At 36.7% G+C, this 15377-nt stretch overlaps 1 protein-coding gene across 2 annotated transcripts in view; it reads right to left on the minus strand.

Moving 5' to 3' along the window:
* Positions 1–15377, minus strand: part of LMBRD1 (LMBR1 domain containing 1) — a 132588-nt gene that overhangs the window by 89992 nt on the left and 27219 nt on the right. For both annotated transcript variants that reach the window (XM_082731793.1, XM_082731794.1), the window contains 2 exons: positions 9692–9789; positions 7434–7501 (listed from right to left, as the gene is read on the minus strand). In XM_082731793.1, the coding sequence (XP_082587919.1) occupies positions 7434–7501; positions 9692–9789 (166 nt within the window). The remainder of the gene's footprint in view (positions 1–7433; positions 7502–9691; positions 9790–15377) is intronic.

Genomic DNA, 15377 nt, shown 5'->3' on the forward strand with positions numbered 1-15377 from the left:
AAGGCCATGTGAGGAGACAGTGAAAAAGCAGCCATTTACAAGCCAAGTATCTTCAGCAGAAACCAAATTTACTGACACCCTGATCATGGACTTTTAAGCCTCCAGAACTCTAGAACAGAGAAAATAAATGTTCACTGTTTAAGCTACCCAATCTGTTCTATTTTTTTATGGCAGCCCAAGTAGATTGATACAGATTTTGGTACCATAAAGTGGATTGCTACTGTAATAAACACCTAGAAATGTGGCTGTCTCTTTGAAACTCAGTAATGATCAGAGGCTGGAAGAGTTTTAAGATGCAAGCCAGAAAAAGCTTAGGCTGCCCTGAAAGTGAAAAGAAAGCAAGAAGGAAAAAGGGAAGGAAGGCAGGCCCCAAATGGAGTCACTTGTGCTAAGCCCCACCAAGATTTAAAATCTAACCTAATAGCAGTTTCAGTCTCTACCAGGAGTGGAATTTTAAACCAATCAGTCTGCAATTTCCTAGTAAGGTAATCTGCCTGATAAAACCCCCTGTATGCCCTCCGGGAAGGTGACCTTGCTTGAAGTAATTCCCTCTTTGAACTTCCTTATTTCACTTCCTTTGACTTAGAACAATCTTCCATTTTGCATATCTCTTTAGTTCCTTTCTACCCACTAGATCAGATGCTGCCCAATTCACAAAGTGCTGAATAAAGCCAACTAGAGCTTTAAATCGACTCATTTGAATTTTCTATTTTAACAAAGAGACTACTGATAAACCTAAGGAGGTTAAAGGCAAGGGGGAGGACTCAAAAAAAAGAGTTATAGAGAAAGCCTCTGTTGTCTCAGAGAACACATATATCATCATGAACAGAATGTTGGTAGAAATATGGATGCTAAAGGTCATTCTGGTAAAATCTCAGCTAGAAATGAAGAACATGTTATTGGACACTAAAAGAAAGAAGATAACTTGTAATACAGTGGTAGGGACTCTGGATAAACTATTTTTGTGGTTCTATGGAAGGCAGAACTTTTAAGAGATGAAATTGGGCATTTAGCTGAGGAGGATTCTAAGCAAAGTGTTGAAGGAGTAGGTTGGTTTCTCCTTACTATTTACAGTAATATGTGAAAGGAGAGAAATGAGGTGAAGGAACTAATCCATCTGTATTATAAAAGGACGATGAAGCCTGTGCTAAGAGTGTGGCTGAACAATCATCCAATAAGGAGAGGAGTACAGGTGGAATCCATGGGTTTAATCAACCATCTTGGCAGAAACCAGGAACCAGGTAGGATGATAATAGAAAGGACACTGACAATTTCAAATAAAGGAAGAGAGATGGGACATAATAAGGTAGCTTACGAGATTTGGGGGATTCTGCAAGACAGGATAACAGAATTAATCAGCTAAGAACGTGCTTCATCCTTCAAGAAAAATTATCCAACGCAATTCAGTTATCATCAGGGCTGCCACTCCCACCACAGGCCCCGGGGGTAAAGCTGCCTGCTCCTCAGTTTCCTCAGTTATGGCCACCAGGCAACTGCTAAAAAAAGCCAAGAGAGCAGGACCTATGCCCAGAACCAAGAGGGCAGGGTCACTACCTAGTGTCATGGTCCACCTACCCCTCAATGGGCCTGGAGCGCAGAGCATCTAACCAGAGATGATTATTCTTGAGTCTTAAGATCTAATATAATTTGCCTTGTTAGGTTTTGGACTTGCTTAGACCCATAACCCCTTTTTTCCTTTCCAATTTCTCCCTTTTAGAACAGAAATGTCTATCCTATGCCTGCCCTAGTATTCTATCTTTGAGGCACATAACTTGTCTGGTTTCACGGGTTCACTGTTAAAGAATGAATCCTACCTCAGGTCTCACCCATAACTGAGTTAGGTGATATTTTGATTAGACTTTGAACTCGGAACTAATGCTCAATTAAGACTTTGGGGGCTGCTGGATGGGACGAATGCATTTGCACATAGTAAGGACATGAATTTTGGGGGCCCAGAGAACAGAATACTATGGACTGAATTTGTCCCTACAAAATTTCTTTGTTGAAGGTCTAACCCCCAGTGTAATGGCATCTGGATAGGGGGCCTTCAGGAAGGTAATAAGTCAAATGAGGTCATAATGGTGATACCCTAGTCTGAGGGGATCGAGTCCCTTTAGGAAGAGGAAGAGACACCAGAGAGCACTCTTTCTCCAAGTGAGAGCACACAGGAAAGATCATGTAGGACACAGTAAGAAAGCAGCAGCCAGGACAAGAATTCTCACCAGAAACTAAACTTGCCAACATTCTGAACATGGACTTCTATCTAACCTCTAGAACTGTGAGAAAATAAATGTCTGTTATATATAGCACTCTGAAAAGATTAATATACTATACATGCTATTTATCTTTTTTCTTTACTTAGTCTGGTGATCAATTTCCACTCCTCAAATTTCAATTCAAATATTATTCCCTAGTAGGTTTTCCCTGATGTCTTCAAGGCAAGACTAGGAATCTGCCATTCCATCATCAAAACCTAGTACTTATCTCTTATTAGAACACTTAAATACTATAGCTCAAGCTCTGTTATTTGTCTCTCCCTACTGTGAGCCTTGAAGAAAGAGAAAATGACCCTCCATCTTTATCCCTAAGACCTTGCACACTACATACACTACATAACTACACACTACACAACAAAGTGCTCCAAAAATGCTAGCTACATGAATTAAACCTCAACCACACTTTCACCATAAAATTATCTACTGTTTTAAAAGAAAAAAATACATCACTTAACAAAAACTAGGACAGGTTACCTTCAGGAAATTTAGTCAATCACTGAACCTAAAAGTATACCTCATTTAAATATGGTAACGAGAAGAACACTACCTTGGGTAATCAAAACATTCTTAGTCTTTTATTCACAAATTTCAGGCTTGTGAAATACAGGAGTTCATATACTCTCCCCACCATCAGTGCCCTCAGCTAAGACCTCAAATACCAATGAGAAAACAGAGGCCAATTGGAGAGGAATTCTTTCATCTGCATACAAACCCTAAGAACCTACTTGTACCTCTTTTCATTTTTATCACTCTTACAACAACAGAGGAAATCTCTTGAATCAAAACCATCTACCTGTATGGTTGTTTTCTATGCCCTTCCTTCTAACCTATTACCCACTTGAGTGCCAACATTATCAATACAATTACAAAAGGACTGCAGTACTGAGAAAGGTGGGAGGTTGCACAGGGAATATTTAGCAATCCTCTAGCTTATCTTTTACATTTCACAAAAGAAAAAACTCATTTTCTCATTGGAGCGAGATATTGCTTCTGAAGAACAGAAACTATACTTTGACTTCCCCAAAGCCTGATTTGGCAGCTTACTCACCATCTCTTCCTGACTGCCTAGAAAACTTAACATGAAATAAACTGAGACTCAGATACTCCCCAGCAGATCTGCTCCTCCTTCAGATTTGCCTATCTAAGTTGATGACAACTTCACCCTTTCTGTGTAGCAAAGAATTTGGCTTTGCCCAAAAGAGGTGCGAATTTTGCTCATGGTTCTGGCAGGTACTCAATGTCTTTTTTTCCCCCCCTAAAGATTTATTTATTTATTTGACAGACAGAAATCACAAGGAGGCAGAGAGGCAGGCAGAGAGAGAGGAGGAAGCAGGCTCTCTGCTGAGCAGAGAGCCCGATGCGGGGCTCGATCCCAGGACCCTGGCATCATGACCCAAGCCGAAGGCAGAGGCTTTAACCCACTGAGCCACCCAGGCATTCCGTACTCAATGTCTTTGTTTAGGGCAGAAGCTGGCAATATCTTAAGTGGAGGGCCAAAAAGACCACCATGTGATTTTGGATGAGAACTCTGAGTCACATGGAGTCCACTGTCTTGGAAGCTGAAATAACTGTGGGCAATGAATCAATCAATCCGACTTGCCTAAATAACCAAGTTTCAATAAAAACTGTGCAGCCACTCTGGAAAACAGCATGGAGGTTTCTCAAAATGTTGAAAATAGAACTGCCCTATGACCCAGCAATTACACTATTGGGTATTTACCCTAAAGATACAAACGTAGTGGGCGCCTGGGTGGCTCAGTGGGTTAAGCCACTGCCTTCGGCTCAGGTCATGATCTCAGGGTCCTGGGATCGAGTCCCACATCGGGCTCTCTGCTCAGTGGGGGGCCCGCTTCTCCTCTCTCTCTGCCTACCTCCCTGCCTACTTGTGATCTCTGTCTCTGTCAAATAAATAAATAAAATCTTTAAAAAAAAAAATAAAAAAAAAAAGATACAAACGTAGTGATCCAAAGGGGCACGTGCACCTGAATGTTTATAGCAGCAATGTCCACAATAGCCAAACTATGGAAAGAACCTAGATGTCCATAAACAGATGAATGGATCAAGAAGATGTGGTATATATACACAATGGAATACTATGCAGCCATCAAAAGAAATGAAATCTTGCCATTTGCGACAACATGGATGGAACTAGATCGTATCATGCTTGGCGAAATAAGTCAAGCAGCGAAAGACAGCTATCATATGATCTCCCTGATATGAGGAAGTGGTGATGCAACATGGGGGCTTAAGTGGGTACGAGAAGAATAAATGAAACGAGATGGGATTGGGAGGGAGACAAACCATAAGTGACTCTTAATCTCACAAAACAAACTGAGGGTTGCTGGGGGGAGGGGGTTTGGGAGAAGGGGGTGGGATTATGGACATTGGGGAGGGTATGTGCTTTGGTGAGTGCTGTGAAGTGTGTAAACCTGGTGATTCACAGACCTGTACCCCTGGGGATAAAAATATATGTTTATAAAAAATAAAAAATTAAAAGTAAAAAAAAAAAACAAAACAAAACTGTGTTAAAGCTCATGTGAGTTTCCCTGGTTGGCAATATTCCATGCACACAGTCATACATCAATGACAGAAGAGTAACATATCTTGACAATGGAAGATTTATATTTGGAATCCTCCCAGACTCTATCTTACACATCTCTTCTTTTGGTTGGTTTTAACCTGTATTCAATTATAATAACTAGTAACAATGAATATAATTGCTTTCAGTGACTTCTATGAATCCTTCTAGAGAATAATCAAACCTGAAAGTGGTTTGCAACCACTTTGATACCAAATGCAACCCGAAGTTGCATTTGGTGTCAAAAGTGATAGAAGTGTTCCAGACTATACGGTTTGACCAACTGCAGGTACATTTTCAATTCCTCTTTCTCTCACACCCAACCTATGTATTCTATCAGAATATTCTGCTGGCTCCTTCTCCAAAAGATAGGCAGAATCAAATCACTACTGCTATCATCATGCCTTGCCTCGGTTACAACAGCTTCCTCACAGTTCCCTTATTTTTTCCCTTACAGCCAAAGTCAAGTCTTGAAACACCATCCAGGAATCCTGTTAAAATGTCAGATTATGTCCCTCAATGACAAAAATCCCTCTGATAGCTTCCCATCTCTCTCACAATAAATACCAAAGTCATAACAATGGCCTCTGATATCCTACTAAATCTGGCAGCTTTAGCTACCTCCAGCCTTATTTTCAGCTACTCCCGCCTTCATTCACTCTACTCCAGCTATACTAGTTTTTTCACTTTGTCTTAAATACGCCAGATACTTTCTTGCCACAGGGCTTTTCACCTGCTGTTTCCACGGACTGGAATGTTCTTCCCCCCACATATATTCATGGCTCCCTCACTTCCTTCAAATATCTTCTCAAATACTACCTTCTCATCAGTGTCTTCCCTACCATTTCATAACCTCAAAACAACCCATTTTTTGTTTTTCTTTCTCTGCCCCTCTAAACCTCTTGAATGTATGTTCCATGAAAAGAAGTTGTCTTTTCTGTTAACTGCTGTTTCACCAGTACCTAGTACAGTATCTGGAACATAACTAGTACATAATACTATTTGGAAAATAAGTGAATGTTATATTGTTCAAAATGGCTGATCAAACTGTTGCTTCTTGTTACTAGCATATTTGCAAGAAAACATTTGCTTAATTTTTAGTATATCACTTCTAAATAAACAAATGTCATCTACAGAATCTGTTAAAGCTTTATCAGAATTGAAAAATGTAACTCTAAATGAGGACTGAAGATAATATGCCATGCAAAGAACAAGTTATTTTACAAGTAAATTTACAAATATGCAAATTTAACCACAGATACCTTTTGTCTGGGACAGATACTCTGGTTGTTATAAAGATTTATGGTTTTACTGATGGTTCTCAGTCACATTCTAAATCAGGAGATGGCAAAATACTGACTGCCTCTGTTTGTAAATAAAGTTTTATTAGAATTCAGCCATGTCCTTCTGTTTGCATCTTGTCTATGACTACTATAAAGGTACAAGAGAGTTGAGTAGTTGCCACAAAGACTATATGGACCTCGAACTTAAAATACTAACCACCCTTCAAGAAAAGTTTGCTGATCTCTGTTCTAGAAAATTTAGGGTTCTAAATGAGAGACCTTCAAATTAACAAAAGCAAATTCACCTATCTTTCTTAAAAGGCCAAAAGAGAATTTAAAAATATATTCAACAGCTGAAGATAAAAACTACTTAAAAAAAAACTGTCCTTTCAGTAAGGACACATCAAGGCAAACAAAGGGTACTGGAAATATACCTTGATTATAAAGCACTGGTATTCTAAAACTCCTAGAACTACAAAAGGTTACTGACCAATTTTATTCCACCACAAATTGTATTCAAGAAATGACATTTTTTTATTTACTAAAATATCTGAAACCAAATTATAAAAACGACCTTCTAAAAGCTTATTAGCACCACACATATTTCCTAACATAAAAAAACAAAAGAATTGAAACCTATTTTAACAAGCATAAATGTATTCCATTAGCAAGGACAAATGTTTTCCAAAGAGAAAATTTTAAATGTATAAGTAAAACATGCAAAACGTTATTGATACTAGTAGAAAACCTTAAGGAAAAAGATTTAAGAAAGGAACTCACTGACAAAGATTAATTCAAAAATTTAAAGACTGATGTATCAAATCTGAAAAGATGCACAGAAATGTTTCATCAAAGAGCTGTTTATAAAAACAGAAAAAATTTCCAACATCATAAATGCCCAAGTAATCATTAGATTAAATAAATTGTTGTATCCTAAAAGGAAAATGCAGTATAGTCAAAATTGATGAATCTACATTTACTATTCTAAAGAAATTCATATAGTATGTCAACAAGTAGATTATTAAGAATTCATAAAATAAAATCCACATTTCTATAAAATTATAACATGAAGGGTATGTGTATGGGAGAGAAGGGCACTCTGCATGTATCTGAGCACATAAAAAATGTCCAGGTATAAAAACGTATATAAAAAAGGTTAACTGTGGTTATTGCTTGGTAGCAATATAAAAGGTGGTTTATTCTTTTTCTTACTTTTTTTTTCTAGATTTTTCTAAATGAGCCTTATTCTAATTATTTTATTTCCATTGTCAGGGGGAAAAAAAAATCAAGACTTACCCAACTAAAAGAAGAAGTGCACAAATTACAGCAAATCCCAAAGTATACTTGAATGCAGTTTTAATTTGCTAGAAGTCAAGGGAAAAAAGTATACCATTTACTAAGACCTTTAAAATATAAAATATTCTTAAAAAAATAAAATATAAACTATTTTACTATGGTGTAAAAGTACTTTCACACCAAATGTACATTTATAGTCAACTGTAAAATTTCCCTGTTGAAAAATAATCATAAAATTTAAGAAAAAACAATGTAATGCCACATCATAAGTTATGTTTGCAAACCACTAGACCTTAAAGTCTTTTCAATGATTAAAGTCTTTTCAATGATTAGACCTTGTGGAAATCAGTACTCAAAAGCATAATCAATTCTTCAGTGGGCATAATCATTAGTAAAATTATCAGAATATTTACTAATATAATCCCCCAAACAGTATGCAATCAGAATCTGTAATACCCCTACCCCAACTCATTTAAATTGGTTATAATAATTACAATATTCAATATGCATACATGTGAACATATATATGTATGGATATATATATGTTCTTGAATATATATGTACGTATTTTTATATAATATATATTTATATAAAATAAAAATATATAGAGAACATATATATATAAAAATATAAAACATTTATCATTATCTTTGTCCAAAGACAAAGAAAAACACAAAGCTGGATATTTTAAATACGAAAAGAAAAGTTAACCTCAAGAAAAAATGTTAAATCAGTAAAAAACAAAATCAAAAAAATACACTGTCTCTCAGATTAATGAAGTCTCTAAAAGTCACTGTTTAAAATTTAAATTCAAGCTTCATATGACAAATTCTTCACAAAGTAGTTAAGACAATTTTTAGGGAAAAAAACCTAAAATAAAGGTTGAGGAGGCTCTTAAGATCAAATAAAAGGGTTGGGCAGGATTAACTTTAGGAAAGGTAAAAAGAGAAAACACGTATCTCATTCCATTTTTAACATGAAATGCCTAACCACCCACTTTACCTTACATATGCTGGGTTTACAAATCCAGAGTTACATAAGTATCTGCAAATAATTAATTTTGACTTTCTTTATAAATACTTAAACACTGTATTTTTTTCTCTAACAACTGTACTGATTACCACTTGGAATCACTTAAAATAATGTTATGTACTTGCTCCTGATCTAATGCAAATACTTTAGGGTTTAATAAACATGATTAAGAATAATGCTGGCTTTTAAGTGAAAGCTAAACATAATTTTTTTGTACTTAAATACAAAACATAAAAAAGTATAAATCAAATTCCTGTATCTCAATAAAAACATTCATTTTATGCTGTGTTTTCCCCCTTAAATCAGAAAAAATTGCAAATACCTTTCAACATACAATTTCTTTTTGACCTATTAAATGACTATATATTAACAGATGTGCGGATTCTAAACTACCCACGCAGTCTAGAGACAGGCCCAACTCAGTTATACTATAGTCATATATATTTAAGGTATCTCTGAATTCAATTTGCTACTATTTCAGTTAAAATTTGTATACCAATACTTAAGTGATGTTGGTCTGAAATTTTGGACATGTACATATGTTATATTTATGAGATTCTTATATCAGTGTTATCCTGGATTAGTAAAAATAGTCTCCAAATATTCCTCCTTTATGCCCTAGAACAGGGGTCAGCAGACTGTCCTATGGGCCACAGGTAGCTCACCTCCTATTTTACTGGACCACATCAAGCTCATCAAGTATTAGCTCTGGCTACTTTCACAGTACAATAGCAGAGGTGAGTAGCTGAGACAGAAACTATATACCCACAAAGCCTAAAATGTTTACTACCTGGACTTTTAGAGACAATGTCTGCCAATCCCTGCTCTAGAACTGCCCTCTTAACAACAGTCACAAGTCACATGTGGCTACTTGGCTCTTGAAATATCGCTAGTTCAAACAGAGATGTGCAGCAGTGTAAAATACATTTTAAATTTCAAAGGCTTAGTGTGAAAAAAGAAATTTAATATCTCATTAATAATGTGTTTTGACTGTATTTGAACTGACACTACTTGGAACCTATAACATTAAATACAATGTATGGCTAAAAATAATTTCAACTGCTCCTTTTTACTTATTTTAATGTCACTACTAGAAAATTTAAAATTTCATATCTGGCTCACATTGTATTTCTATTAGACAATGCTGCTTTAGAAAAAATTCAGTCATGTCATTCCTAGAGAAAGGAAATCATCTTTCCTCCTCCCCCTAAAATAAACATACTTACAGTACATTTACTAGTATCATCATCATCCTTTTCTTCATAGTAGAAGTAGACAAAGGGGATCCAGAAAAACACACAGAATAATATAACAGAATATAAGGCTGTGGAAAGAAATAATAAGCTGAGTTCTACTGAATACATAAAAACTTAGTAATTATTATATATACTTACATTGTGCATATTAACATACAAATTAACTTACCAAATTCACATTTACATACCAAATTCACTCCCCCATCTGATCCCTATACACATAACTTTTGTGTCTTTTTTTAAAATATTTTATTTATTTATTTAACAGAGAGATAGAGAGCACAAGTAGGCAGAGTAGCAGGCAGAGGGAGAGGGAAAATCAGACTCCCCACTGAGTGGGGAGCCTGATGCAGGACTTGATCCCAGGACCCTGGGATCATGACCTAAGCCAAAGTCAGCCGCTTAACTGACCGAGCCACCCAGCACCCAACATATCTCTATGTTTATATGTAATATCCCAATCAGCCTTTCTGATCTCAATCCCAACAAATCAATAGCACTATTAGGTAGATCATAATTCAAGTTAACCATGAGGCAATTTTCAACAATAATGATAATACTTACGCCTATAACAAGTGTAGCAGCTAATGCCTAAGCTCTTACTAGGTACGCACCAAAGCGCAAGAACTTCCCGTAACTAACTCTTTAAATGAACATTAACTTTTGGGGCAATTGGCTGGCTCAGTTAGTTAAGTGACCGACTGGACTTCTTTCAGCTCAGGTCATGATCTTGGGGTTGTGGGGTTGAGTCCCACAAGGGACTCCACACCCAGTATGGAGTCTGCTTGTCCCCCCTCTTCTTCTGCTCCTCCCCCTACTCATAATTCCTGGTATCTCACTTACTATGACTCTCACTCTAAAATAAACAAATAAATAAAACCTTTAAAAAACATAATAAATGAGCATTAACTTTTATATTCCTTCCAACTTAAAATCAAATAAAGTAGACACAACATTTTCCAGTCACTCAAATTAAAGAAACAGCTACAATCGATACTATCCTTTTGGTACAAATAATTTTCCCTATCTAAGTTTAAAATATGTAGTGTTATAAAACTGACTGTATACAAGTCAAGACAAAGAAAAGGTAAGAATGGGGCACCTGGTGGCTCAGTCGGTTAAGCAACTGCCTTCAGCTCAGGTCATGATCCTAGAGTCCCAGGATCAAGTCCCACACCAGGCTCTCCGCTCATCAGGGAGCTGGCTTCTCCTTCTGCCCCTAACCCCTTTCATGCTCGCTCTCTCTCTCTCAAATAAATAAAAAAAAATCTTTAAAAAAAAGAAAAGGTAAGAATGGTAAAACAGCAAAATCAGATTCAAAGTTAACTGATACGAATTATTATTTACATTCTTTAAAATAATATTAGATACTTTGACCCAACAGTCAAAATATTTTTTAATTCAATGTACTATTTAAAATTTGAACAATGAAAGTATATTTAACAATTAAAAAAAGAACGGCATAAACAACTTTTTAAGGCTTCACAACTTTAAAAAAAGTGCTTTTAAAATCTTCTGTGAAGGAGTGCCTAGATGGCTCAGTCAGTTAAGCGACCAACTCTTGATTTCCACTCAGGTCGTAACCTCAGGTTCAGATTGTCTCTCTGCCTCTCTCTCTGCCCCTCTCATCCTCTAACCAATGCACATGCTCTCTCCCTCTCTCTCAAAAGAAAAATTAATAAAAATTTTTTTTAAATAATGAAAAAATAAGGGAGGACCTAGGTGGCTCAGTCGGCTAAGTGTCTGACTTCAGCTCAGGTCATTACCTCAAGGTCTTGGAATCAAGCCCCACATGGGGCTCCCTGCTCAGTGTGGAGTCAGCTTCCCCTCTCTGTCTGCTACTGCCCGTGCTTGTGCGCTCTATAAGTAAATAAAATCTTAAAATAAATTAATAATAATAATAAAATAAAATCTGTGAATTTACATTTATTTGGAAAGAGTGACAATATAATTATATTTAAAAAATCACAGGATAATAGTTATTACACTCCTTTGTAAAAAATATGTTAGTAATCTACAACTATATATAAGATATGTAAATATATAACATATATAAGGATATTTATATATATATAACTAAATATAAATATGTATTTATATATCTAAATATAAAGATACCAGAACTATAGGCCCAAAGCAGGAAGCAAGTGTTGACCAAAATTCGTGTTTTGCTGAGTGAAATAAGTCAAGCAGAAAGAGCCAATTATCATATGGTTTCACTTACTTGTGGAGCATAAGTAATAACACGAAGGACACTGGGATATGGAGAAGAGAAGTGAGTTGGGGGAAATTAGAGGGGGATACAAACCATGAGAGACTGTGGATTCTGAGAAACAAACTGAGGGTTTTAGAGGGGAGTGGGGTTGGGGTTGGGTAAGCCCGGTGGTGGGTATTAAGTAGGGCACGTATTGCATGTGGTTTATATGCTGCATAAACAAAGAATTTTGGATCACCGAAAAAAAAATAAATTAAATTTTTTTTAAAAAATCATGTTTTGCACAAATTATTCTCTTGGAAGGAATGACTGTATAATTTATAGAATTTTTAAACACAATCTTAATACTTGATAGTACTCTCTCATTTATCTGGAGGCCACTTATGAAATAGACTCCATTAAATTCAGCATAACTACTACAACTCAGCAAAGTCCTAAATAACCAACAGAAAGGTAAAAGGTTAAGTTTTATTGACCAATCATAAAATAACTGTCAGCAAATTGAATTCTGGCACTTCACATATTTAGTGAAATGTATGCAGTCTTTTAATATCATAAGAAACTAATAATGACAGTAAATCTTTAAAGGTAATGAATACCGGTGTTTCTACTACAAAACACAATTAACCACTTAAGGTGGCTGAGGCACCAAGTCCCTGCAGATAATAATCTACATACAACTTTTGATTCCCCTAAACCTTAACCAACAGCCTACTGTTGACTGGAAGCCTTACTGATAACATAAAAAAAAGTCAATGTAGGTTACATGTATGATATACCATATTCTTACGATAAAGTCACTATTAGAAAAGAAAATGTTATTAAGAAAATCATCAAGAAGAGAAAATACATTTACAGTATTATACTGAATTTATTAGAAAAAATCCACATTAAATGGGCCCAACACAGTTCAAATTTATGTTGTTCAAGGACCAGCAATAGTTAGTATTAATATTTCTATCATGGAGGGCGCCTGGGTGGCTCAGTGGGTTGAGGCCTCTGCCTTCGGCTCACGTCATGATCCCAGGGTCCTGGGATGGAGCCCCGCATCGGGCTCTCTGCTCAGCAGGGAGCCTGCTTCCTCCTCTCTCTCTGCCTGCCTCTCTGCCTACTTGTGATCTCTGTCTGTCAAATAAATAAATAAAATCTTTAAAAAAAAAAAATTTCTATCATGGAAATAAACATATATGCAAAAATGTAACCAGGGCACCTAGGTGACTCTCAGTCATTAAGCCTCTGCCTTCAGTTCATGATCCTAGGGTCCAGGATCAAGCCCAGCATTGGGCTCCCTGCCCAGCGGAGAGCCTGCTTTTCCCTCTGTCTCTGCCTGCCACTCTGCCTACTTGTGCTCTCTACCTCCCTGTCAAATAAATTAATGAAATCTTTAAAAAAAAATAATTGTAACCAAAATAAATATTCTAAAAGTTTTAAAAAATTAAAATTAAACGGGTCAGGACTATAAACCACTCTAATTACCACACTAATACTATGATTAAAAAGATCAAATAATTTGTATACAATAGGAGAAATCCTAAATTAGCAGAACAGAGTTTAATGAGCTGATCACCATATCCCAGAAATTTTGATACAATAATGTTTGGCTTCACTCTCAGCATGTTGTTTATGTCTACCACTTGATGGCCTAAGCCTTCAGCAGGCCAGAGAGCCAATGGCTATTAACATTCCCGGTATTCGGTAACTTGTATGATCAAAGATCTTGTAAGCTGCATAGTTATCACAGTCAATTAAAAAAACAAAGTGTAAAATTAATTCCTATAACTCAAAAAATACAAATAATCCATTTTTAAAGTGAACAAAGACAGATACTTCACCATAGAAGATATTGGCCAAAGATACAAAAGGGCTAAAAACCACATTTTAAAAGGTGCTCATTATCATTAGCCATGAAGATGTAAACTAAGCCCACAATGAGATACACATACCCCAAAGAATGGCTAAAATTAAACTGGCAATACCAAGTGTGGCCAAGAATGCAGAACAACTGTTTTTGCATACTTTGCTAGAGGCAGTGTAAAGTGGCACACCACTATAGAAAACTGTTTAGTAGTTTCTTACCAAGTTAAACATAAAACTACCACATGATCCAACAATTCTACTCCTCTGACCATGAAGAGCCACAACATATGCAAAGGGTATCTGCCAGAGAAGCCTGCCTGAGTTACAGAGCCCAGGGCTTTTACTAGGGACTTATAAAATATGCACGTTTGCCTGAGTGACCAGCTATGTATGATACCAGAACTACAGGCCCAAAGTAGGAAAGCCAAAAATCATGTTTTGCACAAACAATCAAACAAGCTGATAATACACAGTTCCATACTCAGCTATACAAAACCACCTTATCAATTAGTAATACAGGGCACATCCCAGGGCTAGGTTCACAGAAGTTAGTCAAGGGTCAACCACACAACCTGAAAGTATGTGGTAAGTGAACATGCTCAGGTGTCCCGCATTAACCCTTTCGTTTGTTTGTTTGTTTGTTTGTTTGTTTTAAAGTAGGCTCCACGACCAGTGTGAAGCCCAACACAGGACTTGAACTCACAACCATCCTGAGATCAAGACCTGAGCTGAGATCAAGAGTCGGATGCATGTGGCACGTGGGTGGCTCAGTCCATTAAGCATCTGCCTCAGCTCAAGTCATGATCTCAGGGTCCTAGCCTTGAGCATCAGGCTTGCTGTTTAGCAGCGAGTCTGCTTCTCCCTTTACCTCTGCTAGTCCCCCACTTGTGCTCTCTTTCTCTCTCTTCTCTCAAATAAGTAAATAAAATCTTTTAAAAAAGGAGTGGGATGCTTAACTGACTAAATCATGCAGGCACTCCCCTGCATTAACTCTTTCATGAAAAAAATGTTCTTGGGGCGCCTGGGTGGCTCAGTGGGTTAAAGCCTCTGCCTTCTGCTCACGTCATGATCCCAGAGTTCTGGGCCCGAGCCCCACATCAGGCTCTCTGCTCAGCGAGGAGCCTGCTTCCTCCTCTCTCTCTGCCTGCCTTTCAGCCTACTTGTGATCTCTGCCTATCAAATAAATAAATAAAATCTTTAAAAAAAAAAAATGTTCTTAGCAACATTATTCACAATAGTCAGAAACTGAAAATGATTCAAACATCCATCAACAGGTGAAAAGATAAGCAAACTAAATGGTATTATATTTATACAAATGACTAGTATACAGCAACAAAAAATAACAGACTATGGATACATGAGAAGAGGATGAACTGCACAGACCCTATACTAAATAAAATATGCTCACTCAAAGGAGTACATTTCCTATGACTGAATTTAAGGAAGTTCTAGATCTGGCAAAACTAATTTGTTACAACACAAGTCAAAAAGTGGTGGGGCAGCTACTGACTGTAAAAAGACATGAAGATGTATGGCAACGAAAACTCTCATTATGTTGCTGGTAGGAATAACCAGAAAAAGGCA

The sequence above is a fragment of the Mustela nivalis genome, assembly GCF_964662115.1.
Source record: "Mustela nivalis genome assembly, chromosome: 5".
Lineage (NCBI taxonomy): Eukaryota > Metazoa > Chordata > Mammalia > Carnivora > Mustelidae > Mustela > Mustela nivalis.